General features: G+C 36.7%; 1 protein-coding gene across 1 annotated transcript; it reads right to left on the reverse strand.

Moving 5' to 3' along the window:
• Nucleotides 1-1,377: 1,377 nt before the first annotated feature.
• nampt2 (nicotinamide phosphoribosyltransferase 2) lies at nt 1,378-27,833 on the reverse strand. Its single transcript, XM_051911564.1, has 11 exons — nt 27,568-27,833; nt 23,950-24,085; nt 21,173-21,276; nt 20,912-21,040; nt 17,174-17,332; nt 12,807-12,937; nt 9,533-9,758; nt 9,080-9,199; nt 6,573-6,713; nt 6,345-6,470; nt 1,378-3,257 (listed from the first exon to the last, which is right to left on the reverse strand). The coding sequence occupies exons 1-11, from the start codon at nt 27,613-27,615 to the stop codon at nt 3,084-3,086; spliced, it is 1,494 nt and encodes a 497-aa protein (XP_051767524.1). The 5' UTR covers nt 27,616-27,833; the 3' UTR covers nt 1,378-3,083.
• Between the last annotated feature and the right edge of the window lie 18 nt (nt 27,834-27,851).

Below are 27,851 nucleotides of genomic sequence, written 5' to 3' on the forward strand. Positions count from 1 at the left end.
AAAGGGTTAGTTCACCCAAAAATAAAAATTCTGTCATTAATTAATCACCCTCCTGTCGTTCCACACCCGTAAGACCTTCGTTCATCTTCGGAACACAAATTAAGATATTTTTGATGAAATCCGATGGCTCAGTTTGGCCTCTATTGGGAGCAATGCCACTGAACCTCTCAAGGTCCATAAAGGTACTAAAAACATATTTAAAACAGTTCATGTGAGTACAGTGGTTCTACTGTAATATTATAAAGCGACGAGAATACTTTTTGTTGAAAACACTGCTTTGGAGCTTTACAAATCAAATCAGTGGTTCGGAGCGCCAAAGTCACGTAATTTCAGCAGTTTAGCCATTTGATAGGAGATCCGAATCACTCATTTGAAACAAAAGATTCGTAAAGCTCAGAAGCTTCATGAGGCAGTGTTTTGGAATCAGCCATCACGAAATATTGTTCAAAAGTCGTTATTTAGGGGACTGAGAACTGTGGGAGCAAAGGGATGCCGATGATGCGATTGTTAATAAGAAACACCTGTGCACCACACTGGCCTTGCTCCACTTCCACAGCTCTTGACCCCGCCCAACTTGTCACAAAAATTTTAAGTTCTACTAACTTAAAAAATTAGTTAGTTTCCTCAAATGTTTTGAGTATTCTGAACTTATTGAATTTTACAGTGCACACATAAGCTTATTCACTTACACAATTGAAACCTGGTCTAAATAGAAAGAGTGTGACTATTTCAGCCTGTGGACAAAATTGCATTACACAAATATGCTGCAGAAAGTTAAAGGAACAAACTCAACTAAACTTTGCTGTGCTAGAACTATGACTCTGACATCCTGCTTAACAAACTCAATGCAATGCCATGACAAGTAGGAGCTTCGGGATGCCAAACTAGGATGTGTTTGAAAAGTGCATTTCATGTAAATACAATAGAATTGTGCAACAATAAAACACGACAAGGCTAAACAAATCCATCTTCTGATGAATATAATTTTGATTGGATATAAACTTGTCAAGATTCACTGGAATTTGTAAATATGGACTTTTCTATTTAGTTTTGCACAACTCAAAACAACATACAGAGCCAATTAACATAACTTATTCTGGAAGTCGCATTCCTTCCTTTGGCATTCCATTCCTTTTCTGCTATGACAGCTATGAAGGAAGATGGCTGTCCAAAAGGGCACACTGTTTTTATCCAATTAAAAACTGGGAAAGACTCCAGACATACTGGCACCACCATCAGTGCTTTTGGTAAATATTCTGTTTCCATTTTTTTAAAAAAATATATATTCCATTTACAAAACCTTTACTTTTTTTCTTTGCTTTGCCAAAAACACACCCTAAAAAGAAAAGATTAAACATGTTAAATGTTGAGACAAAAGAAGTTCAATCCATATTTATTATAGTCTTTTTGTCATTCAAAATATTACTTTTGTAAAATCAAAAAATGCAACAGGAACGCTAAAACTTCAAGACAAAATTTATCATTCAAACTACCATTAAAGAGTATTTACACAACAGAATAGATGCTATTTAAGTATAATGATCATCACTTCATATTAATATACAGTCTTATTAGTTAAAAAAAAGAGGTAGGGTCAACAGCTTCATTTCAGATGTCTGGAACGAATCAGAAATAAGTCATTTCCATTATTGAACACTAAGATGATGACACAATAGTCAGTGTACACTGTAATTAAACCCACTGCACATCTCATTCTGCATCAGCATATAGATGTCAAATGTGACAGAAGCTTGACAGCAAAAAACATAAGGCAACAGGAAAAAAAATATCTGAACATCATTCATATGTGAGTCACATAGAATGAGAACATAGGGAAGGATGAGCGTGATGGACAATATTAAAGGGATAATCACATAAAAAAGAAAATTCTGTCATCATTTACTCAACCTCAAGTTGTTCCAAACCAGTATGAATTTCTTTCTTCTGCTGAACACAAAAGAAGATATTTTAAAGAATGTGGGTAACCAAACAGTTGATGGTCCCCATTGACTTCCATAGTTTGTGTTCAGCAGAAAAAAGAAATTCATACAGGTTTGGAACATCTTGAGAGTGAGCAAATGACAGAATTTTAATTTTTGGGTGAACTATCCCTTTAAGTGTGAAAAACAATGGGAGGAAAAGACAAAGCAAGAAAGAGGGACCGGCATTGAGGTCCGAGTGGCTTTTAAGGCACCATCAGCAGCTGTATGGAGACAGAACACTGGGAAGTGTTCTTATGATGTATTCCGTGCATCTCAGATGGAAGTCTAAAACCAACTCCACATAAATCACTCTATAAGTATTAGCAGGGAAACTTTTCTATGCAGCATGTACTCCATTAAGGTAGTAATTATAACATCAAGATCAATTTACCGTCCTATAAAACTCCAGAGAAGACATTTGTCCATCTCTAAACAAAAATATTATTCTGATAGGTCAGGAAGCAACTATAAGGGAGTTATGTAACAGCAAGAAGGTAGGCAAGAAGGTGGGTAATCTTCAAGTCTGTATCTATGTAAAATATATTTTTTTAAAGTAAAAAATGCATCATTGCTATCTTGGCATTATGGGCATCTACAAAAAATGATTAAAAGAACACCCAAAATCCTTTAAAAAAGTTAAACAGATAGTGATTTTTAAATCTAATTTTTGCAATTTTAGTGTACATCACATCAGAAACCAGAATCATGTGCAGAAGCGCTGGTACAGAAGCCCAGATACGATCATTAGATCACCTCAAATGAAGTTTCCTTCATTTATCAATGTACTGCCAGGTGATGCTTTAACAACATTACAATCAACTGAAAGCAAACCCTGCCGTCAGTATACTGCTGTAACATATTCATGCTAAAGCACCAACAAAGACATTTGGCACCTCAAAGAGTGGTGAAAATAAAGGAGGAACCAATAAAAAAAAAAAAAAAAAAAAAATCCAAAATTTACGGGTTGCCTCAAAAGTCTAAAAGTCAGATGCGATATGTAATTGTATAGTGTATTGGCAGCACTGCGTTCTGCTATACTCGAGTACATCAGTGGTTGGTCTGTGAGCGGCAGTGTTGAGAACAGCGTGCATACTGTGTTTATTAACGCACACCATTCATTATGTGCTTCTGGTGGATGTCCAGAGTAGTGCCGTCTTCTTTGTTGTGTTGGGAAGGGCTCACGTCTTCCTCCCAAAGCTGAGCAGCTTTACGGATCTCATCCAGAGTGTATTCCTGCAGGATGGTCCCATTTTCAAACACAGTCACCAACATGTCCTACAAAAGAAGACCATATTAATAAGGATCACCAAAAAAGTTGGGGGTCAGTAAGTATTTATGTTTTTTATTTTTAATTGTAATATTACTGTCACATGATCACGTCACATGAACTCTGTTTGTTTTTCTGTCATGTGTTCCTTTGTTTGACATCAGGAACACATCGGCTCTTCCCGCCACTATCAGTTACCATGGACATTAATCACATTCATCACAGCTGTTCGTTATTTGTCTTAATCAGTCAGTGTGTTTAAGTTCCTGTTTGTCTTCAGTTCTTTGTCGGGTCTCGTTTATGGATGTAATGTGTTGGTGTTTGTTCTGCTCTGGATTCTGTGTTTCTCCCTGTGGATTATCAAGTAAAGACTTATCTTACTTTACTCTACCTCGTTGTGTGTTTGCTCAGCCACCATTACGTAACAGAAGACCCAGTTGCGGCGTGATTTGTCGTCAGTGTTTTGTTTCGTTTGTTCCGTGTTTTTGGTGAGTTCGTGTTTTTTGTTTTTTTTTCTGCACTATGGACTCTTTTTGGTCAGTTCAACTGATTTGCCTTGAGCAGAAGGACCGCTCCATCGAGGCACATCTAGAGGATTTCCTCTGTCTTGTGCCATCTACTACTTTCCCGGACAGCAGCCTCTGCAGCTTTCTATATGCCGGCCTGAACACCGCCACCAAAGTGCTGCTGTCCGGGGAGGGGCCTCAAGGGAGCTTCATGGATTACGTCGAGTGGGTGCTGGTGTCCTGTGATTCGCCGCTCACAGTTAACATCTAGCCCCACTAGCTACCCAGTGCCCAGCCAACAACACCCTGACTGCGAGGATCGACAGCCCGAGCCCACCGCAGGCAACGAGAGCCACTCCGCCGCGACGTACACGCCAGCGCACACAGGAGCGACTGAGCTGAACATCGCCACGGAGCCTTAGCAACGTGTGCCTGACCAGGTGTGTGAGCCGGCTGCCTCTACCATCGCTGAGGGAGTCTTGGTGGAGTTCGACGGGATGGAAGCGAGCCCCGCACAAACCCCCACCACTGAGAGTGAGTGTTCGGCCACTGCACTGGAGAAGTTTTTTTTTTGATGGAGAGGTTTTGTTTTCCCCTTTGTTACCCCCTGAGTCTGTCGGTCATGTTTCAAACTGTTTGTTTCTGTCCAACCCTGAACTGTCCGTCCCCCTGCTGGTTCCGTCCAGCCCTGAACTGTCCGTCTCCCCACTGGTCCCGTCCAACCCTGTGTCCTCTGTGTTCCCTCCCAACCTCCCTCATCCACTACCTCTCCAATACACCTTGGATTCTGTTTTGTGTTTTGGACTGTCCTCTGCTCCACAGTGTTTGTCCCAGTCCCCAGCTATTCCTGTCACCCCATCATCGATGCCTCCCATCAGTCCCTCAGCGCCTCTTCTCAGTGGTGAGGCTACACCTCAGGCCCTCTGGGAGTCATCTCGTCACGGCTGTGAGAAGCCCTTGGCTCTGCCCTCTGCCTCTGCACGCTCCTGTCCTCCTCGATGTGACGTCCCAACTCCTGTGCCTACGCTCCTTCCTCCCTCGATGCCGGCAGAGACCGTCGGACTTTCAGCCTCGCAGGACTCCCTCAGTACGTCGGCTCCACCTGGGTCGGGCATCGCTACACCTACGCCACGGACTTACGGGCCGGTCGCTACACTCCGGCCCTCCACCCCTTCATCTTCGGCCAGCTCCTCCCTCCCTCAGGCTCCGCCTCCGCCCTCAGTCGCTCCTGCTCGACTTCAGCCCTCCCGATCTCTACCACCATCTTGGGGGGTCATCACTACGGCTCCGTCGCGGCCGCCTAGATCTTCAGAGTCCCTCCACTACATCGGCTCTCTGGCTTTGCGGTGGGCTTCATCATCGGTGTCTCCGTCGCCTCCGGTCGTCCCCATGGTGGCTCCAGTGATCTTCGCTCCATGGCTCCTCCCTCCTGCGCCGCCGCCATGGGGCACAGTCTCAGCTGTGGCCTGGGTCAGCTCGCAACATCTGCCTCTGCTCAAGGCTCCACCCTGGATCACTCCACCGTCATCTCCACCCTGGACTTTTGGTTCCTGCCTCCTCCCGGTAGGCCGTCCACCTCCTAAACCGCCTCCTGCATCATCAACATCTCTCTGTCATCTCCATCTCCTCTCCACGGCGCGAGGACACGCCTTTCCGGGAGGGGGCGATATGTCACATGATCACGTCACATGAACTCTGTTTGTTTTTCTGTCATGTGTTCCTTTGTTTAAGTTTCCCGCCACTATCAGTTACCATGGACATTAATCACATTCATCACAGCTGTTCGTTATTTGTCTTAATCAGTCAGTGTATTTAAGTTCCTGTTTGTCATCAGTTCTTTGTCGGGTCTCGTTTATGGATGTAATGTGTTGGTGTTTGTTCTGCTCTGGATTCTGTGTTTCTCCCTGTGGATTATCAAGTAAAGACTTATCTTACTTTACTCTACCTCGTCGTGTGTTTGCTCAGCCACCATTACGTAACAATTACACAGTGTTTTTACTGTATTTTTGATCAAATAAATTCAGCACTTCCATAGAAGTAAATGCAATTTTCTACATAAAGTGTGTCCACAATTTACCAAAGTAATCATATTTAAATCATCATATGTTTAGGAATGCAAAAAAAAAAAAAAAAGGCACAATGTTCATGTGAATTTTTTTTTTTTTTTTTTTTTTTGTGAAACATCAGGGAATTAATGGGTTAAGAGCCAGATGTTGCAAAAAGCAGGTACTTATTAGTGTTATTATAGTTAATAAAGTTTTTAAATATGGATTTTTGTAAGAAAAAACCCATCGCTTCGCTTCAGAAGGCCTTTATTAACCCACTGGAGCTGTATGGTGGTATCTTTTATATTGGATGGATGCACTTTTTTTGGGCTTCAAAACATGCCCCCTGTTCACTCCCATTATAAAGCTTGGAAGAGCCAGGATATTTTTAAATTAATTTTGTTCGTCTGAAAGAACATAGTCATATACCGTACACCTAGGATGGCTTGAGGGTGAGTGAATCATGGGATAATTTTTATTTTTGGGTGAACTATCCTTTTAAGGTAACAATTGGACTTTTTACAGTGTGTACAGCTAAACTAACCTCCTCTGGTTTGCCCGCTCCTCTTTCCACTGTCTCAATGCAGCCATCTGAGTTTCTCCTCAGTGAGAGACGGCCACGCTTGGATCCTTTAGATGGGTCCGTCACTGGCTGCTTATAGACGTCCATCTATGAGAACACAAATGACATGATAGTAAAAGAAAAAATAACAATAAAACTCGAATTTATTTTGTGACAGGATGTTTTGAAAGTGAAACTGAAAAAACTCACGCCTTTGCCATGGGTCTCCACATAGCTGCACTTGAAAGCGCAGTTAAGCGTGTCCCTGTTGATTTTCTGCAGGAGTGCACTTCCACAACCGAAAAACACATTTTCAGCACTCCAACCCTCATCGCTTAGTTTCTCCAGAATCTGCGCTAGCCAAAATAAACAGTATTGCTGATCAGAGAATAATCCCTGATTTCCACTGTGTAATCAGTAATAATGTTTATAATCTAACAGTCAGAAATAGTTGATAAACATTCAGGGCCAGTATCACATTTTCCCTGGACACACTATTCAATACACTTAATATACAACAGCACGTGATAGTTAATATGTTATAACTTGCTAGTCATATGAGCACATCTAGAAGTCCAAAATTTTTGCAAAATGGCAGAAATTGCATTTCTCTAATTGATACATTATTTCATTTAATTACTCATCATCAATTTCATTTGCATTTAATTTACACAAGAATTTGCAAAACTATTTGTGTGTTAATTGAAAACTGAACATGAATTTCCAATTTCGAAATTCTGTCATTAATTACTCACCCTCATGTCGTTCCACACCGTAAGACCTTCGTTCATCTTCAGAACACAAATTAAGATATTTTTGATAAAATCCAATGGCTCAGTGAGGCCTGCATTTCCAGCAAGATAATTAACACTTTCAGTGCCCAGAAAGCTACTAAAGACATATTTCTGGGCTTTCTGGGCACTGAAAGTGTTAATTATCTTGCTGGCAATGCAGGCCTCACTGAGCCATTGGATTTTATCAAAAATATCTTAATTTGTGTTCTGAAGATGAACAAAGGTCTTATGGGTGTGGAACGACATGAGGGTGAGTAATTAATGACAGAATTTTCATTTTTGGGTGAACTAACCCTTTAAGCAAGTTCGCTTTTGTATAAAACCTGAATGTTCCCCAGTATGATTTGAGAAGGATCAAAAGAGCATCTTGTGTTTCAATGAAAGTAAGAACATCTGACCATCTATAGTCAGAAGGAGCTCACATGATCAATTTCACAAATTTGATCATTTCATAGGGACTTAGAAATAGTGCAGAATCTTAAATATTTCTTATTAATTTTATATTATAAGGTTTTTCTGTTAAAGGGTTAGTTCACCCAAAAATGAAAATTATATCATTAATTACTCACCCTCATGTCGTTCCACACCTGTAAGACCTTCGTTGATCTTCGGAACACAAGATATTTTTGATGAAATCCAATCCCTTTTTCAATGCCCAGAAAGCTACTAAAAACATTTTTAAAACAGTTCATGTGACAATAGTTGTTCAATCTTAATATTATAAAGCGACGAGAATACTTTTTTGCGCCAAAAATAACAAAATAGCGACTTTATTCCACAATATCTAGTGAAGGGCGATTTCAAAACACTGCTTCATGAAGCTTCAAATCTTTACGAATCATTTGTTTTGAATCAGTGATTCGGAGCGCGTATCAAACTGCCAAAGTCACGTGAACTATTGAAGTTTCAAAACACTTATGACGTAACGTAGCCTCGTTTACTGAAATCATGTGATTTTGGCGCTCTGAACCACTGATTCAAAACAAATGATTCGTAAAGATTTGAAGCTTCATGAAGCAGTGTTTTGAAATTGCCCATTACTAGATATTGTGGAATAAAGTCGCTATTTTGTTATTTTTGGCACACAAAAAGTATTCTCGTCGCTTTATAATATTAAGGTTGAAACACTGTAGTCACATGAACTGTTTTAAAAATGTTTTTAGTAGATTTCTGGGCATTGAAAAAGGGAGTGTTATTGCTGGTGATACAGGCCTCACTGAGCCATCGGATTTGATCAAAAATATCTTAATTTGTGTTCCGAAGATGAACAAAGGTCTTGCAGGTGTGGAACGACATGAGGGTGAGTAATTAATGACATCATTTTCATTTTTGGGTGAACTAACCCTTTAAATCATCAAAATTATAAAACATTGTTTACTTCTAGTTCCAGTTTTAAATTACTTCTGGTTTTAAATTCTAGATTTCAGACTTTTGGACACCACTGTAAATTACACTGGTACATACACTACCGTTCAAGTATGGCGTCTGTCTTTTTGAAAGAATCTCTTATGATACACAAGACTGCATTTATTTAATCAAAAATACAGTAAATACAGTAATACTATAAAATATTTTTACAATTTGCAATAACTGTTTTCTATTTTAATATATTTTAAAAGTAATTTATTCCTGTGATGGCAAAGCTGAATTTTTAGCATCATTACTCCAGTCTTCACTGTAACATGAACCTTCAGAAATCATTCTAATATGCTGATTTCGTAAATAGAAAGTTCAAAAGAATAGCATTTATTTAAAAAAATAGAAATCGTTTGTAACATTCATAAATGTCTTTACAGTCACTTTTGAGAAATTTAATGCATCCATGCTGAATAAAAGTATTTAAAAAAATATATATTACTGACTCAAAACCTTTGAATGGTAGGGTATGTTTTTTTTTCTCCCTGGGTCTGAGGTTTAGTTTACCTCATTAATCGAGTTCAGATCAATTCCATCCCCCTGGATAATGCGCAGGTATGATGGGAGCACCTTGTAACCAACTGAGTTCAGAGAACATCCAAAACACTCCTCCAAAATCTTTATCACCTAAAAGCGAGACAGAAGAGAAAAAATTAGAGTGGTAAGAATTCAAGGATGCAGCTAATCAATTTAAACTCAAGCAACAAACTAATCTGAAAGCAATGCTATGCCACAGTATATGAAAATAAAATCGATATCTTAGGGCATTGCTTTCATACAGGCGTCAAAGCAACAGAATTTAAAGCCCTATCAGTCACAGTGCAAGAAAAAGCTTCAAGCAAAGCTATTTATTTGAGTATTTACTTCACTAAAATAAAGTTCAATCACTGAAACAGCTGCCTTAAGGTGTGTAGCGAACAGTCCTCCACTTCTAAAACACTTGGTACATGATATACACACCTCGATGAGGGTCTCAGCGGGGTCCCCGGAGTCTGGGCGAATAATGAGAGCAGAATCCTCACTCCTCTCCATCACTCTCTCTTTCAGCTTGTCCCCCCAGATATGCTTACAAGCCTTAAAAATGTCATAACTGTCGCTAACCACAGCTACAGGCCCAGAGGGAAACTGGTCCAGCAGACACTCGAATGCGTCCTTCTCTCGGCTCCTACCCCAGGAGATGATGGTACTACATAGACAGAAAAAACAAAGTGTGACAAATGATTTGAAACACTAATAAGTGAAGTGCTTTATTTAGTTTGAAGGTGCACAAGGCTATAATGGGTTTTTCTTTACTGAACAAGAATTAGAAAGAATCATTTGCAGAAAATGAGTCATTTGTGTCTAATGATCCTTAGCCACAGAGCTATAAAAATCTCTGAGTGATTCACGGAATCTTCCGGTTGACTGATAAACGGAATGTTGTGATGGTTGAAAAACTTAAATTTGAACTTGGAATGACGTCACAGAAGAAGTCGTGTGATTTGAAATGTGAGAGCTATCCTGGGAAATGCAATCAACAACACAGACAAAAGGCGCTACAGCTGTGAGATGGATGAATGCGTAGCTACTAATAGAACAAATTAGAATCAACGGAACAAATACAAATTAACACGCAGGTGTTGAACGTCAGCTTTGAATTTCAAGATGTTGGCTGTTTAAAACAGAAGGCAGCTGTCTTACTGACTCGCAGCCCAGTCAGTCTTAAAGGGATAGATCAGCCAAAAGTGAAAATTCTGTTGTAATCATTTCATTTTCTTTCTTCTGTGGAACACAATTTTGAAGACTGGTTAGAATTTTCCATGCAATCACAATGAATAGGGATCAGAGCTTTCAAGCTTTAAAAAAACAAAACAAAAAGGTATCATAGGCCCTGTTTCCACCTGGCATTAAGATTAATTTTGGTTGACTGGATTACAAGTAGACAAGTGAGACACATACCCGTTTACACCTGATATTTTAATCTGTCTCTTTTGTCCACTTTCAACCACTTCTGTCCTGATTTCTTTGAGGGGAGGGTCTATGGGCAGGTAAACATAAGGGTTTTTTTTTCAGATCTTTCGATCTAATGAACGAAATAAGCTTGCGCAATTTACATATGGACGTGCCCAGAGATAACGGAAAAGCCAAAACGCATCTTAATACCAGGTGGAAACAGAGCCATAAAAGTGGTCCATATACAACTTGTTCACTATATTCCAAGTCTTCTGAAGTCATATAATAGTTTTGTGTGATAAACAGAACAAAACTTAAGCTGTTATTGACTGAAAATCTTGACATCTACCAAATCTTGACAGCTCACCATTATACTAACTTGTTCATGAATCAGACTGGATGGATGGATGGGAGCAATTACAGAAAGTCATAATGTTTATAATGCCTTAGTGCTTTAACAAGTTTTAGAGCTGGGCGATATGATGATTTATAACAATAATATAAGGGATCATCCAGATTTAGATCTACTTATTGTATTTATAGTGTTGTCCAGCATTTAAAGCATTCACAGGCTTTGCTTTATTTATTTCACTGGTGTCGAAATCAGGTACATATAAATGTCAGGAAACCCGATTCCTGGCCACAAGTCAATCTCCATGGTCCACTGGTTATTTGGTAAGTTGTAAGAATCACTGTTGAGTCCAGCTGCTTTTAATTTAGGAAGATAATTGTTTATTTTACTCCAGTTTTTGCAGTTTCCCCTAGTAAATCCAGTCATGTTGCAGGATGTTTTGCCGGCTGAGGGGACATGTTCTGGCGGGAAAGTAACATCATGCATAACCTCTATACTTCTTATATAGAGTTTCTCACATTCTTTGAAGTTTTGAAAGCTTCAGTCTCCATTCATTATAACGGCATGATAAAAAAGCAACCAGTACATTCTTCAATGTGTTTATCAGAGACGAAAGAAAGTTATATGAGTTTGGACTAAAATAAGGGTAAGTAAATGTTTTGAAATAAATTTTAAACAGATTTTTTAATTTTTAATTTAACTTTCCTTTTAATTAAATTAAAACTGGTTTCAGACAGGCTTTTAAGGCATCATTAAATTATGTTTAACAATCTTGAACCAGTGTTATTTTAGTATTATTAATACTATTATAGTATTTATTAATATTTTGAACTAGCTTTTATATTTTTTTTATATTTTCATTTTAATTCAAGTTTTTGCAATTTTGTTATAGTCTTTTGCCATTTTTATTAGTTTATTTTATATTTCTGTATAGCTTTATTTTTATTTTATTTTCAGTTCTATTAATTTTAGTATATTATTTATATATTTTTTGCAGCTTTAAATCCGAACATTCCTTAACAAAATAAGGTAACACTATTTTTAACAGTAAATTATGCATAATTACAAGTAACCCTAAACCAAACTAACCCTAACTGTAACTCTATAGTAGGTGCGTTTACATGGAGCATTGTAATCGGTTTAAAAGTCCAATCCGAATGAAAATGCTCCATATAAACACCCCAATCAGAATAAAAATGCCCAAACCGAATGAAATTGTAATCGGTTTGAGAGGGGTGGGATAAACCTTTCTATAAACCGAACAAAATAAAAACTCTGCAACGTAAACGCATTAAACCGATTACTTTGCATCTACGTCATCACGTCAAGAGGCCAGTGGTCGTCAAAATGCACAATGGCGGCGGCAAAATTAAACTTGAGTAAAACTTAAACACCACATTTATTAAATACACTGAAGGAAGTCAGTGTATCATTACTACGGACCTTCATCCACACGCTTCTGCTTTTCGAGATGCTCCTTAGAGATGCACAACCACCAAAAAGGTCAGCTTCCTGCACCCGTCTTTTCCTCATACCTCCCAGCAGTAATATGCTACAAATTCATGCTGTTGCTTGATTAAGAGCAACACTTTACATAAAAAAAGCGAGCATAATAAATAATGGAACTCTGTGTTGACAGGAATAAAACACGGCAAACAGGACATAAGCTGCTGTGCGCATGTCACAAAGTCATTCCGATTGAAAGCGCCGGCACATGTAAACACCATATCGGATTAGATAACGTCTCATGTAAACAGTCCACCAAATCTTTCAATTGGAATGATTTTAATCGGAATGACAAAAAAAATGTATATGTAAATGTGGCTAGTAAGTACATGTAGTTAATTAATATTACTCAGTACTTCTTTGATTAAGTACAATGTAACTACGTCACCTTAAAATAAAGTGTAACCCAAAATAATTGTCCAGTAAGTATATAATGTGCATTACCTGTGCTCCGCAGCAGGGATGGAGAATCCGGCCATAGGACATCCATAGTATTGCTGTGCCATCAGCAGACCAGCCACTGTGTCTGTGCTGCAGAAATTCACCAGATGTGCAGCTCCACCAAGTGCTGCCGACTAGTTCAGTAAAGAGAGAAAGAACACAACAGAAATAAGTCGCTGAACCCGTTCGATAACAAACCCATAGTCCCCGAAGTCTTTATTGTACATTTATGTACTCTTCTCTCCAGTGAAATCCAAAATATCAATGTTGTGATAGCACCAGCCAATTCACATTATTTTGATCCTGCTTTTGTAACGGAATTATAGACAGTGGCTTTTAACAAGCAAATCATAAGAGAGACATTGACCTTTGAAGTCAATTGTGTGAAGACATTTTCTATATTCCCCTGATTTAACGCTCAGGTTATTGACTGTGTCTCAGTTCATTCATCGCAGGGTCACAGTAATCAGTGGGGATTTGCCCTTTAGTGATAGTCAAGAGAAGGTTGTTGCTCTGAAAAGTGAACACGTTTGATCTCAAGCAAAATGTTTTTAGCTCCCTGAGGAGAGCATCAATATTTCTTGCTCTACTACATGGTGTATATTTATATGGGAATTTGAGAAGTCTATTTAATTTTTTTTAAATTTAAGAACTGATGAGATCTGGACTTGATATTAACCCAGGGAAATTTGAGTCGCAGCAAGGCTTTAGTCTGCAGCTCTGATTGTAGCAAGGACCTAGGGACCTCGTCATGTATTTGGCAATGCATTAGAGGGGCAGAGTGCCGTACAATATGATAGATCAACGATGAATCACGATATATATCAGCGTTATATATTATATATTATTTCAGCTTTATTTCATTTGCTGAAAATAATTTAACAGTTTTAGTTAACAATAACAACACTGATCCCTACACTTGAATTGTATGGAGTACATTTATGGTACTTGTTTAGTACATTCTGCTAAACTTACTTTCGGTTTTCCACTTAAGAAAGAAAGTCATACGGGTTTAGAAGGATTTGAGGGTGAGTAAATGATGAACTGCTCCTTTAAAAGCATTAAAATCTATCACTGCTTGTCCCCTGATCAGAAAAGAGTGATGGAGAGTGAGCAGGAACCCTGAGTATCAGATGCATTAAACTCTGCTTGGCATCATTAATCTCCTCTTGAAGCCGTCATTAATCCAGTCAGCCGCAACCTAGAAAATACACTATCAATATCCCACTGTCCCTAATGAAGACTCGATAGTTTTACACAGCATGGTTCAGTCTTTTTTCAGCTGCTGAGGGAGAAACGCTTTAGGCTTTCTTAGATCCCACACTGATGTTCTTTCCATTCTAATTCATCCTGTTCCTTCTTTCTTTCTTTCTTTCTTTCTTTCTTTCTTTCTTTCTTTCTTTCTTTCACGCATGAGCGTGACATGGAAACATCATATTTCATATAAACGCCAGTGATCAAACAGGCTTAAACACACACAATAGCAATATTACACTGACAGTTGGCTGGGAAATATGCCATAAACCCAAATATAACATGACCCACGATTAGGACGACCAGATGTCTGTTTTTTTTTTTTTTATTAGACAGTCATGTTATCCTCCAACACAATTCTATAAGACACTACTGATTATTATAGTGTGGCTCAACATAAATGACAAGGTTTGGTAGGGAGAGAATAAGATAAAATGAATAATAAATTTAATTTAATTTAATTTAAAAAATGAAAAAATAAAAAAGCTTTTCAGTGGTATTATATTTGCTATGGGATTATAAAGGTCGCAAGTTCAAATCTCTGTAAAGCTTGGATTATTTTTTTTAACAAAGTTAAAAAATTAAATTAAATCATAAAATAAAAAATAAATAAAAAATTGTAATCAAATCAAATAAAACATTTTCAGTAGTGGTATTATATTTGCTATGGGGTTTCAAAGATTGCAAGTTCAAATCTCTATTTCTGAGAAACCTTGATGATTTTTTAAGTTAAAAAAGTATATTAAACCATAAAATAAAACATAAATCAAATAATTTTTTAATCAAATCAAATCAAACTTTTTCAATACAGTGGGATTAAATTTGCTGGCGTTCCCTTTCAGTCAGTCACGTTTGACGTTATGTTAGAACTGAACTGACGAACTGGGATCTCAGAGATTTGAACTTGCAACCTTTGTAACATCTCAATTGCCTCCTTCAGGGAACGAGGGTTACAATAGTAACCGAGATGTTACAAAGGTTGCAAGTTCAAATCTCTGAGAAGCCTTGATTATTTTTAACAAAGTGAAAAAATTAATTAAATCATAAAAATAAATAAATAAATAAATAAATAAAATCATCAAATAAAACGTGTACAGTGGCATTATTTTTGCTATTGGGTTACGAAGGTTGCAAGTTCAATTCTCTGAGAAACCATAATTATTTTTTAACAAAGTTAAATGGCAATTGTATGTCAGTGAATATATATTAAAAGCCAGTGTCATGAACAAGTTTGACTGCTCTTAAGTTGAGTCTAGCAAGGTATAGTGATGCCCCAGAGCATCACTTCATTTGTACCTTGAATAAAGAATTGGTTTAAGTTAATTAATAAGATAAAATGTAAAAATCCAGCCTGTGATATGACCTAAACCTTTAATCTTTTTCTTGATTTTAATAGAAAATGCACCTTTTCTAATCGGTCAGGCTGCTGAGGTGATCTATGAAGACTGCGTCACCATCTCCAGTTTTAGATCATGACGTACTGGTCTCAAAAGGGCACCACAGAGGGGTTATGTCACACCTCATCAGAATCCAGTGGTCTCACTTTCATACACAGACACACACAAAGGTCTCCCACACTCAGCACGCCTAGCCAGTCAGTAACGGACTCACTGCTTATCACTAGTCACCCAACACCTGAACCTGGCACTGTGTGATATAGATGAAACCTGGCAGAGTTGACCTTTACACAACAGACGGACCAATTCAAGAGCCAAACAGTCATCTTTACTCACACAACTCTTCAAACAGAACCACCCGATGACCCAAAACCCATCAGCGTGACAACCTCACTCAAACATAGCCAACAATCAGGGCTCCTACCCTTGAAATCCACAGAATTCGAGAGCAGTCTGCATCGTGTGCGTATCGAAAGGTCAGGTCTGATCTCTTTTTGATTAAATGGAATGGTCTTGTCTCGTAATGAATCGATTTTCTGCTTTCACAGAGTAATGTCTGATTTCATTTGCCCCAGAAGAGCGGGCTTTCTTAAAAACACTGAAGAGAGAAAGACCACATTCGGCTTGAGCTTTGATTTCAGGGCTAAAAAAAGAATAAAGGCAGAGATTTTAACACCAGAGGCACTTCCTGTTTGACTATAAAGATATTTCAGTGCTTTGGAGGAGTCTTCTTCAGAGTGTACTGTGAATGGCTACAGAAATGAGACCTTGAGGGCAAAATAATGTCATGTAATCGGTAACAGTCATTTTCTAGTTTTCTATGTAGTCACTTATAGTCATAAAACACACAAAAGATTGTGGTTTTGGAAGTATCAATCACACAGCACAACAAAAACAGGTCGATTATGAAAACACAAAGATTTGCACATTCATAAATACTATCATGGCATCACAATCATGCAAAAACAAATATATATAATTATTTACTATTATTTTTAATTATAGCTTTTATTTTTATATTTTCAGTTTTAATTTTAATTTACATTTTAGTAATTTTGCTATGCGCTTTTGTCGGTTTTATATCTCTACGTAGATTTAATTTTTGTTTTGGTTTTATTTTTAGAAATTTTAGTACTTCAAACTAAACATTAGTTTCAGTTAGTTGCTAAGTTAAAATTTCAAATTTTAATTTTTCAGGAGTGTTTTTCATTGTTAGTTTCTTGTTAACGAATGTAGTCAACTAATGTTAACAAACGTAACCTTATTGTAAAGTGTTTCCACGTTTTTAATCCGATATTCATTTTATTTCAGCTTACTGAAAATGATTTTAATTTTTTTAGTTTTAGTTACCAATAACAAAACTGGGTAACACTTTACAATAAGGTTCATTAGTTAAACATTAGTTAATGTATTAACCAACATGAACTAACCATGAGCATACTGTATTTACTAATCTTTGTTAACGTTAGTTAATGAAAATACAGTTGTTCATTGTTTGTTCATGTTAGTTCACAGTGCATTAACTAATGTTAACAAGATTTTAATAATGTATTAGTAAATGTTGAAATTAACATTAACAAAGATTAATAAATGCTGTAGAAGTGCAGTTTATTATTAGTTCATGTTCACTAATGTAGTTAACTGATGAACCTTATTGTAAAGTGTTACCCAAAACTGTCCTAAACAGGAAGTAAAATTACTGATCCACACCCATCGTACCTCTTGTGAGGACACCCCTCTGTAGCCAAAGTCATGCAGCTTGAGGTCCAGACCCTCCAGGCTCCCTGACGTGGCCTTCAGGTGCTTGGCCAGAATCTTTTTGAACTCCCTGGACATTGTTGCCACGGTGATGGGGTACCACATTTGGACCAGCATCGTCTGTAGGGACAGGGTGTACACACAATCACATATGCGTCAGAGAAGACCGAAGATGGCTGGTAATTGCACTCACAATTTTTTATGGCCCTGATACAATCATGACCATTTGACTCACGACTCAATGATCTGTGGCCCCGTAAGGACATGCATGTCAGGAACTGACAAAGACAGAAAATTCTGCCAATAGGGCTTTTTCAAGTAAAGAAAAATCAGCCTAACAGGTAAGATCTAGGTGTACCAATCAGGTTTGACTTAAACCATTCATGACATCTTGAATAAAAGTAAAACATTTTATCAGGATCTTTCATCTAAAGCAACTTACAGTTCATTACAGGGACAATCCACCTGGAGCAACCTGGGATGAAGTGCCTTGCTCAAGGACATCTACTGTACATTACATTCACTTAACAGACAGTTTAATCTAAAGTGACTTACAAATGAGAGACATCACTGAAGGACAGTAATACTGTGATGCAAGATTCAAGAGCATGTTAAGTAAAAGTGCAGATTGGTAAAAGCTATTTTATTTCCATAGTCCTTTATTCTGTCTACTTAATATCTGCTAACACTTTATTTTGATGGTCCCCCAAAAGACATTATGGTTGCACTTTATTTTACAGTATGTGCACTTACATTCACTTACAGTGTACTTACCTAAGAAAGTACAGGGTAATATAAGGTAACTACATGGGTTAAGGATGGGAAACAGAACTGTAAAATAAAGTGCTACCGACATTATACTGAGTAAAAGTATCTGTACTGTATAAGTACTGTAATGAGAATTAGTTGACATATAGTTGCAAATTATGAGAGTTAACTGACATGCAGTTGCAAAGTTACTTATATATAGATATTAGAATGTCTAAAGTGGACTATCAAAATAAAATGTAACCTAGAAATGTCTTTTATTGTGATTTCAGGCAGTTTAAGTGGATTGCTTGTGGAAGAGTTGTGTCTTCGACTGTTTCTTAAAGGAAGCACAGAGAGCGAAGGATCTGGAAAGGAACTTTTATCTCATTGTGATGGAACCATCAGGCACCATAATGAAAAATACTGTATCACATATGCTGTGTCCGAAATCGTATTCTTCCCTACCGAATAGCATGCGAATAACAGTAGGCGAAAAGTACCCGGATGACCTACTACTTCCCTCAAGATTCTGAAATGCGCATTCGATAGACACTTTGCTATTCCATGAGGTCACGGGACAGGATTTTGGCAGTGAAGCGACGCAACTGATGTTGGTAGGTCATGTGACAGTAACAACATGGTGGATGTAGTATGTCCGAATTTCATTCATACTACACATATTCATACTATATACAACATACTTTTTTAACGGTCGCAAAGTAAATTCAAATTCAAATGTAGTACCTACTCAGACAGTATGCGATTTCGGACCCACCAATAGTGTTCCTGTACCTCAAACAGGCCTTTCTAGGGCTGTGCAAATAATCATAATTGATTTTTCGATTTCGATTTTGGCTTCCAACGAGTATGAAAACAAGATAAACAAGAGTATCCTCGTAAACACAGTCGGTTATGTCTTAAGTGAATGTAAACTGTTGAGAAAGGAAACGCATGTGTAACAGTATATTGGATCCATGCAGCTCTTAAAGTGACAGCAGCCTAATAAACCTGCTGCAGTCTGTCATTAATTTTAATAAAAAAAACCAAAGACAAAGATGAAATCACTCACTGCTCTTGAATGAGCAACTTTTGTAGTTGTAATATGGATCAGTCTATATTTACTGTATACAGCAGTGTTATTTTATATTTGATTACTTTATTAAATATCTGTTGTAGGCTATTACTTAATTAAATACCACTGTTAGTATCTCCCTGAAAAATTTAGCACTGTTTATTTAATTCGTATTTTTGTTCTGTTGTATTTATCGGTTTTGTTTGTAACTCGTTTCTTAGTTCTTATTGTATTGCTGACTGTTTACTTGTCTTCTGTAACTATTTTGAGGATCTTTTACTTACATTAGTTAACCTAATATTAGTTTTTGCTGAAGTATCGATAATTGTGAAATTGTGAATTTCATGAAATAAGACTTTGATCATATCACAGACCAATAATCGTGTTAAATAATCGTGTTTTCAATATTGACCAAAATAATCATGATTATGATTTTTGCCATAATCGAACAGCCCTAGAGCTTTCAATGCCAAAGTCATGGGTTTGATTCCCAGGGAATGCATGAACCGATAAAATGTATGAATAAACTGTTTGGATAAAAGCGTATGTCAAACGCATGAATAAATGTTATTATAAATATCCAAACTTCATAGGTTTGTGTAAAATAATCATGGATTATAGGCATGCATCTTCAGACCTGGTAGCAAGAAATATGCGTGTCTACATAATGACAATAGAAACAGCTGTTGCGCGAGTCTGCAGGGCTGCAGACCAGGTCAGTATCTAATGACCTCATGTCCTCACTGACCCCACCAGCCTGTCCAAACCTCCCTCGGATATTCTGTCCAGAATCAGCGGCTAGGAGCATGCTGGAAATCAAAGCCTGCTGTCATCCTGAACAACAGTACGGCAGAATCATCCAATATGATGTAAAGTGCCACACCATCAGGTTTATGGACTATGCTGACAGTGAGACATTCATGGGGGCTTTGTGTTGCAGTTAAGATTGCTGTAGCAAAACAAACTTTTGCATCAAATATGGCCACTCTGTGTCTTTAATTCAAACTTATTTTAACTTGTGAGGTGCCTCAAACATACAAACATGAAAATATGTAAGGATCACTTGATCATAAAGTTACTTCCTTCAGGTGATCCTTTACTAACAGCCTTAAGAAAGCACCCTTTTGTTAAGGGAATCAGTCACTTCCTTTAGTTTGGAATGAACCTTTGAGTAGCATCCTCTTCTCGCAATGTCTTTCAAGGGTGATTAAATGTTTGGTCTTTGCCCTTAGATTACACTACCAGTCAAAAGTTTTTTTGAGAGAGAGAGAGAGAGAGAGAGAGAGAGAGAGAGAGAGAGAGAGAGAGTAAGATGTTTTTGGAAAAAAGTCTCTTATGCTCAACAAGACAGCATTTACAGTATTAGATGAAAAATATTAGATGTGAAATATTATTACAGTTTAAAATGACTATATGAACATATGTTTAAAATGTAATTTATTCCCGTGATGGTAAAGCTGAATTTTCAGTAGCTATTAATCCAGTCTTCAGTGTCACATGATCCTTCAAATATACATTTCTCATCATTATCAATGTTGAAAAAAAATTTGCTGCTTAATATTTTTAATAAAACTTTTCGGGATTCTTTGGCGAATAAAAAGTTCAAAAGAACGGCATTTATTTGAAATATATATATATTTTTTATGTAAAAGTCTTTACTGTCACTATTGATCCATTTAATACGTACTTGCTGAATAAAAAAAAAAAATTAAAAAAAAAAAAATTATATATATATATATAATTCAGTTACTCCCTATATATATATATATATATAGGGAGTAACTGAATTATTTGTATACCCTTTGCATTATCTCCATTGGCTACCCTATATAAAAATGTTTTTAAAAGAAATAAAGATGAAAGAATTCAAGTAATACCTCAATATAATTGGTGAGCCAGAAGAAATCTGGATCTGTGTTCTCCACGGTGAAAAGAACGTTCCCTCTGGGAATGATCTTCCCCTCGGGAACTGCTTTGATACGGATTGGAAGGCGGCCATCATATTTCTGACAATACAATTAGGAACAGGAAGAAGGCAGGTGGTCGTTATCTTCGTGTGCATTCATCTCCGGAAAAAAGTAAGCAGACTTCAAAGTCATGTAAGAAACTTTGACTTTGATATGAACTTCTGTTTGTACCTCTAAAACTTTTCTCCATCCCTCTTCATCGAACACTGCCTGTTTAAAGTGCATCTGATAAAAGACTTTCGCCTGCTGAATCTTTTCCTCTGTGATAACTTGACCTGCAAGATATTTAGACAAATACATGAGTTTCTAAGATGAGCACACATGAAAAACTGTTTTGCATCTTTATATAAAGCATAAAATGTTCAATGTATAAACACTATCGCTATCAAGTGGCACTTTCTATGTAGTTAATTGCAAGTTTTACAACGGCCATGGCATCTTGCAAGGAAAATGCAATAAAGTGCAACACCAGAATAAATGAAATATTCATTGCACAAACAGTGAATACAAATAGTGTGCCCTGAAAAAAATTTTAATCAGTGGGGACAAACAAAATAAAACACTGCCGTTCACACATTCTGTTCATGGTTGTAGTTTAAAACCCACACCACAAAATAAGCACTTTCTGGCTTGAAAAACTAAAATGGGAAGCTTAAGGGGAATTAGCCTTATGTAACTGTAATGTTTGTTTGATGACAACATAATCTACTTATTTTAACTTACTCTTACAGGGCTAGAAATGGGTAAAAGCATCAAAATGGCAAAGAAAACACTAATATTGAATGTAAACAGATGTGTTAAAGTGCCCCTATTATGCTTTTTTGAATATTACCTTTCATGCAGTGTGTAATAGAGCAAGAGAAAGAATTGATAATGAATTGCCAAAACGAGTCGTCAGCAATTCCAGTCTCACTTCCTGTTACATACCTATGTAACAATGTAAAAAATTAGCACAATGTCAGCATGGTTTGACCCGCCCTCAAACACTGTAGTTGTAGCTGAGGCCTGGAAGTGTTTGGTTCGTGCTGTCGACATGTCGAGAAGACGCTGTTTTCAGCGCTGTAAATCCCCTTTACATTGACTTCAAAAGGAGGAGTACTCGCGCAGGAATTGATCCGTAAAAAATGACGCCGTCGTTACTGTTCAAATCACTATGTATCAAGCGCTGAGCAAGCCTCCAGAGCTGAAATGCAGATATGATAATAAGCGTTGTTTCTGATAAGGTAATAAAAATGCAGATAAGGTAATAAGTTTCGTTTCCGACACGCGCTGTAAGCGGTAGACCAATCACAACAGACTAAATCTTCAAACTGCTTTCAAACTCTTTATGAAATTAGATGATGTGCAATGTATATTAGTGTTGTCACGATACTGGAATTTCCAACTTTGATACGATACATTGAAAAATATCAATATGCGATACCATTTTCGAAACCACGGGGAAAACTGCCACATATACCGCCATACAGATAATTGGCTATTATCTCAAAATTTAGGTAATTTTGTTGTAATAGCTTTCACACACAGCACAGGGAGGTTTTATTTGAATCACTGAACAACATTTACAAAAAAAGACAAGTTAACAGTCAGTAATAAAATAAGAACAAATAAACAAATATAAATAAACAAACGATAGCACAAATAAATACAATAGAATAAAGAGACAAATTAAATAAACATGGCTTTAAGTTTTTCAGGTGGGTCTAACAGTAGTATTCAGGTAAAAAAAATACTACAGAAATGAAAGTAATCAAATGTAAAATAACACTGGATAGTTTTCATTGTAAAAATTAAATTAATGCTTACAATTAAAGTTAAAAAAGTTATTCAGTCAGTTATTCAGAGCAGAGAGTCATTTTCTCTATCTTTTGTCCTTTGATTAACATGACAGACAGCAGCAGGAATATTAGGCTGCTGTCACTTTAAGAGCTTATGCACAGATCGAACACAACGTGTTTTCTCTCAACTATTTAAGCTATTAACTGAATGTATATATCTGAATACTCAGCAAGATGGCATTTTGACAATTTGTGTATATTTGAGTATATTTTGCGCTTTTGGTGTGAGCGCGAAACCTGCAGGAATTACTAAAATTATGCGCAATACAAGCACTATTCAACCAGGGCAAATGAGACGAGTGAGTGAGAGGAGGCGGGTGTATGTCAATTTGCTGTCGTAGAGAAGAGAATGTGCAGCTGGTATAGGTATATCGATACTGCAGAAAAGGAGTATGGGAACCGTTTCAGATATTTCAGTATCGATATATTGATATTTTTAACAACACTAATGTATATTCATTTATATTATAAGAAAACTAAAGTGTTTTTGTTTTGTTTTTTTTTACCTGGGATGCATGCAAACCTATTGTAGGAGACTTCCAAAACAAAATAGCATATAGGGGCACTATAAACCACAAAGGGATGATGACAGAATTTTCTCACCCTTATGTCATTCCAAACCTGTATGACTTTCTTTCTTCTGTTGAACATCAAAGATGTTCAACAGAATTTTTATATTTAAAAAAAAAAAAATTTTAAATATAAATTTTTTATATTTAAAAAAATGTCTGTGCTTTCATTGTACGGACTAAAACAGCTTAAACATTCTTCTAAATATCTTCTTTTGTGTTCCACACAAAACAGTTCAGTTTTGTAATGACATGAGGGTGAATGCATGGTTCGTAATTTTCATTTTGGGCCAAGTTCTCCCTTTTAATCATACATTTATAAACTCCTGCAGCTTGTATTGACTGCATGACTGTCTTTTATAACTGTCCTTGAATGTGAGCTATTAGCGGTTTGGGGGCAAGTTTTCCATTACCCAATCAGGTGAGTGACATTACGTGAAAAACACTTTGTCCGTGCCAGTACATGAACAAACTCAAAAACAAACAGTATGTCCGAGTGAGCCAACAAAATTGTGCAGGAGTTACACAAAGATTAAATTACCTGCTAGGTATTTCTTCAGGAGATACTGGAGGCCAAAAAACACCACCTCACTGAACTGCGCCCCCTTTTTGCGCCGACACTCAAAATAGGAGTAGACTTTATTGACATTGGGTGGGTATTGCTTGTAGTGGGTAATCTGAAAAAAAAAAAGAGAGGAGCTTTGAGTATTACAATTGTTTACACACTCACAGATTCACTTATTCACTACCATTCAAAAGCTTGGGGTTGGTAAGATTTTTTTAAATGTTTTTGAAAGAAGTCTCTTATGCTCATCAAGGATGCATTTATTTGATTAAAAACACAGGAATATTGTGGAATGTTATTAATTTAAAATAACTGTTTTCTATTTTAATATATTTTAAAATGTAATTTATTCCAATGATAGAACATATGGAATCAAAGCTGAATTTTCAGCATCATTACTTTAGTCTTCAGTGTCACATGGTCCTTCAGAAATCATTCTAATACGCTGACTTGCTGCTCAAGAAACATTTCTTATTATTACCAGTGTTGAAAACAGTTTAATATTTTGTGGAACCTGTGATACATTTATTTCAGGACTCTTTGATGAATAAAAATTCAAAGTTTATTTGAAATAGAAATCTTTTATAACATTATAAACTGTCACTTTTTAATAATTTACTGACCCCGTGCTGAATAAAAGTATAATTTCTTTAAAACAAAAAATTACCCCAAACCTTTGAACAGTATGATTCACTATTACACAACTATAGGCCTATTACATCTGAAAAGCACACCTGCATCACATTCACACAGTCTTGTGAATCTGTTAACTTCAAGCTGTGCGCACGGATCTCTCTCTGCATTTCATCAAAGTCTTGTTTACTGTACACTGATACTGTCAAGCTACAGCTGGGGTGGGCTGAAACAGTGTCTTGATTCATAGCAAAAATCTGCCATTATATCCTGGATGCAAATTTAATATTTAAAAAGCGGCTGGCCTTTAGTGCCCTGCAGCATAACTAGGCCTGTCACAATAACTACTTTTTGTTGTGCGATATATTGTCCCAGAAATAATTGCGATAAATGATATTATTTTCATTTTAAGACCATTTTATGCCACTGAATATATAATCATAATATAACAGCATAATAAAGCAAGTAGGCCTACATACTTTCAAATGACAATAACCTTTTAATTCTTAAGTTTAGACCATAGAAATTAAATATCCTAAATAAAAAAATAAAAAAATAGTAAATAAACATTTAAAAAAAGTAACAAGTAGAAAAAAGCACACTTGCAAATGGACAAAAGGCACTTATGGAGACTTTCCATTTACAGATTTTTTTTCCCCTGTCCTTCTTTTCTCTGTAAAGTAAGTGTGCACACTATTGCTGAAAAAACAAACTTTAGTTTGAAAAAACAAACCTTAGTACAAACCTTTGCAGTCAGATGTCTATATCCATACCAGGCTATATCTGCTGCTAAAACTATTTTAGCGGCACCATTTTGCGCTGTGACGTTTATATTTGAACCGAAACAATGCATTGCAGCTTTGACACAATGGTCGATATATTGCGTCACCAAAGATTATTGAGGTCATGTACATAAATTGTGCGATAAGTCGATATATTGATTATTGCGGCAGGCCTAGGCATAACACGCATAAAAATGGCTACTTTCTTGATCCCCATAATGGAAGGCCTAGTTTTGTGTCCTGTCTCGTTCAAAGCAAAGCAAGTTATATATATATATATTTCTATCTGCTACTGAAGTAACAAATAAAGGTCCATGTGATGTTCCATTAGTTTAGTTGGCCAAAGTTACCAATTCATCAGATCAACAATTTCCACGTCATTTGCGAGGAATGGAAAGACTTCAACCTGGTCAAGATGGAATCTGCTGATTTTTGCAAATTCTATGCCAACTTATTGGCAAAACCTTGGCAACAGACATTGGTAAAATGTGTAGAATTAAGCTGCATTGTACAATATGCTTATTGATTGTGGATGTGAAACATTTTATGAATGCTGGGTGTTCCACTTCAGAGAAAATCTGCTTAGCTTTCGAGTGAAATTCTTAGTGGACCTGAACTTGTAAGAATGGATTGTGCCACTTGAGGAATGTTGAGTGTGTGGTGTAACAACAGTGCATTCAACAATTCTCTCATTCAACAATTATGCTACTGTATTAAAAAAAAAACAAAAAAAACATGCTATTAATACATTGTTGGGTGAGATTTCAACATAGATTCAGATGGGATTTGCGGCAGATGTTGCTGGAGGTCAAAGACTAATGTGAAGCACAAAGATTGTTATTACACAGCCTTAGCCATTCAGGGCCAAGATGGAAAATTACAGAGGTGAAATTTCTAAATCTACATCTGCTGTGAAGACCATTAAAACTTGACTAAGGACATTTAATAATTAGTATCACCTCCCAAGATGCTTTCAGCATTATATAATATAACATGTATAAATTTATTTTTTTTCCTATACAGTACTTTTCAACATAACCTTAAATATAATTGGTAACACTTTACAATAAGGTCTTATTTGTTAACATTAGTTAATGCATTAACTAAAATGAACTAATAATTAGCAATATATTCTTACAGCATTTATTAACCTTTGATAACGTTAGTTAATAAAAATGTTCATGTTAGTACATAGTGCATTAACTAATGTTAACACATACAACTTTTGTACTTAAAAATGTATTAGTAAATGATTAACATAACAAATGATGTAATAGAAGTATTGCTCATTGTTAGTTCATGTTAACCAATGAAACCTTATTGTAAAGTGTCATATATCTAAACAACTAATCCAATCACATGGTAACAATGTACATTAACCCATTTATTCCCACTTGAAATATGTGATCAAAATTTCCTTTGGAGTTTGAAGGATCTACTGATAGTTGGTGATTAATTATTATAGTTATCAACTGTAAAAGAACGTGCTGAGTGTTTTTGTTTTATCAACTTTTTGCATGGCTGTTGTAAATAGCCCCAAGACCATGAGTTGTTTCATTTCACTTTATCCCTCTGTAAGTCTGTGTGGAAGGTCCAGATAAGGAATTATGTAAAACAAGACATAATACAAAAATACAATATTTGATATCAAATAGCATGATTTAATAAGCTACTTTTACTATAACAAGACATTTTGTTAATCTTTGGGTAAATTACCAATATAGTACCACATAATACGACATATCAAGCAAAATAGCGTGTTTACATTTTGAACATAATGGTTTTCTGAGTTTCGATTCTTAGATTACTGCGCAGCGTGACGTGACGTCACCCGCTGTGGCCTTTGGCGAAACTAAAGCTGCACGAGGTCATTCCGCATAAGCCCCGCCCCCTGCGTTCAGCGTTCAGTGAGTGGGGCATTTAAAACGAACCTGAGCTAACACCAATACCCTTCAACAAAACAAGAAGAAAACGCAATAATAGCGTTTTTGGCACATCTGTAGGCTATTCTGAAACATGTTTTCATTTAAACTTCATCAATTCACAAGGTCAAAGTTGTTTTTTACCGCACATATATGTGACGGCTACAGCACAAAGGGCCACTGTCAGAATCGGGAAAGTACTGTTATGCGCCTTTGTGTTTCTGTTGTCGAACCGACTCAACCCAGGTGATTCTTACCTTATAAGAATCCGTCGCAAGTAAAAAATTGAAATCCTGAGCTGCCATCCTCGAGGACAAAGTAAAAGCGAAACGATGTCGCTTCACTCCGGTATGTATGTGGTCCGAGCCGTGTGACACCGCTTTTTAATAGTCTTCTTTTCAATACCTTTCAGGTTGGCCCAGAGGAAATGTAGTGTTATACGATCACCTCAGTATCTTGTATATGTGAGAGAGCGCACGGATAGGTCGCATAGTCCAGTATCAGACACAACGGGGCGGAAAGGGGGCGGAGTCAGGTAAGA

This window comes from Ctenopharyngodon idella, chromosome 11 (assembly GCF_019924925.1).
Source record: "Ctenopharyngodon idella isolate HZGC_01 chromosome 11, HZGC01, whole genome shotgun sequence".
Classification (NCBI taxonomy): Eukaryota; Metazoa; Chordata; class Actinopteri; order Cypriniformes; family Xenocyprididae; genus Ctenopharyngodon; species Ctenopharyngodon idella.

Excerpts from the sequence above, each read along its gene's own strand:
- nampt2 (XM_051911564.1), bottom strand. The coding sequence starts at position 27,615 with ATGGCAGCTCAGGATTTCAATTTTTTACTTGCGACGGATTCTTATAAG. Across the intron at positions 9,759-12,806 it reads ATCCCTGCTGCGGAGCACAG|TACCATCATCTCCTGGGGTA; the intron begins GTAATGCACATT and ends CTGTCTATGTAG. Across the intron at positions 6,471-6,572 it reads TGGAGACCCATGGCAAAGGC|ATGGACGTCTATAAGCAGCC; the intron begins GTGAGTTTTTTC and ends GTGTTCTCATAG.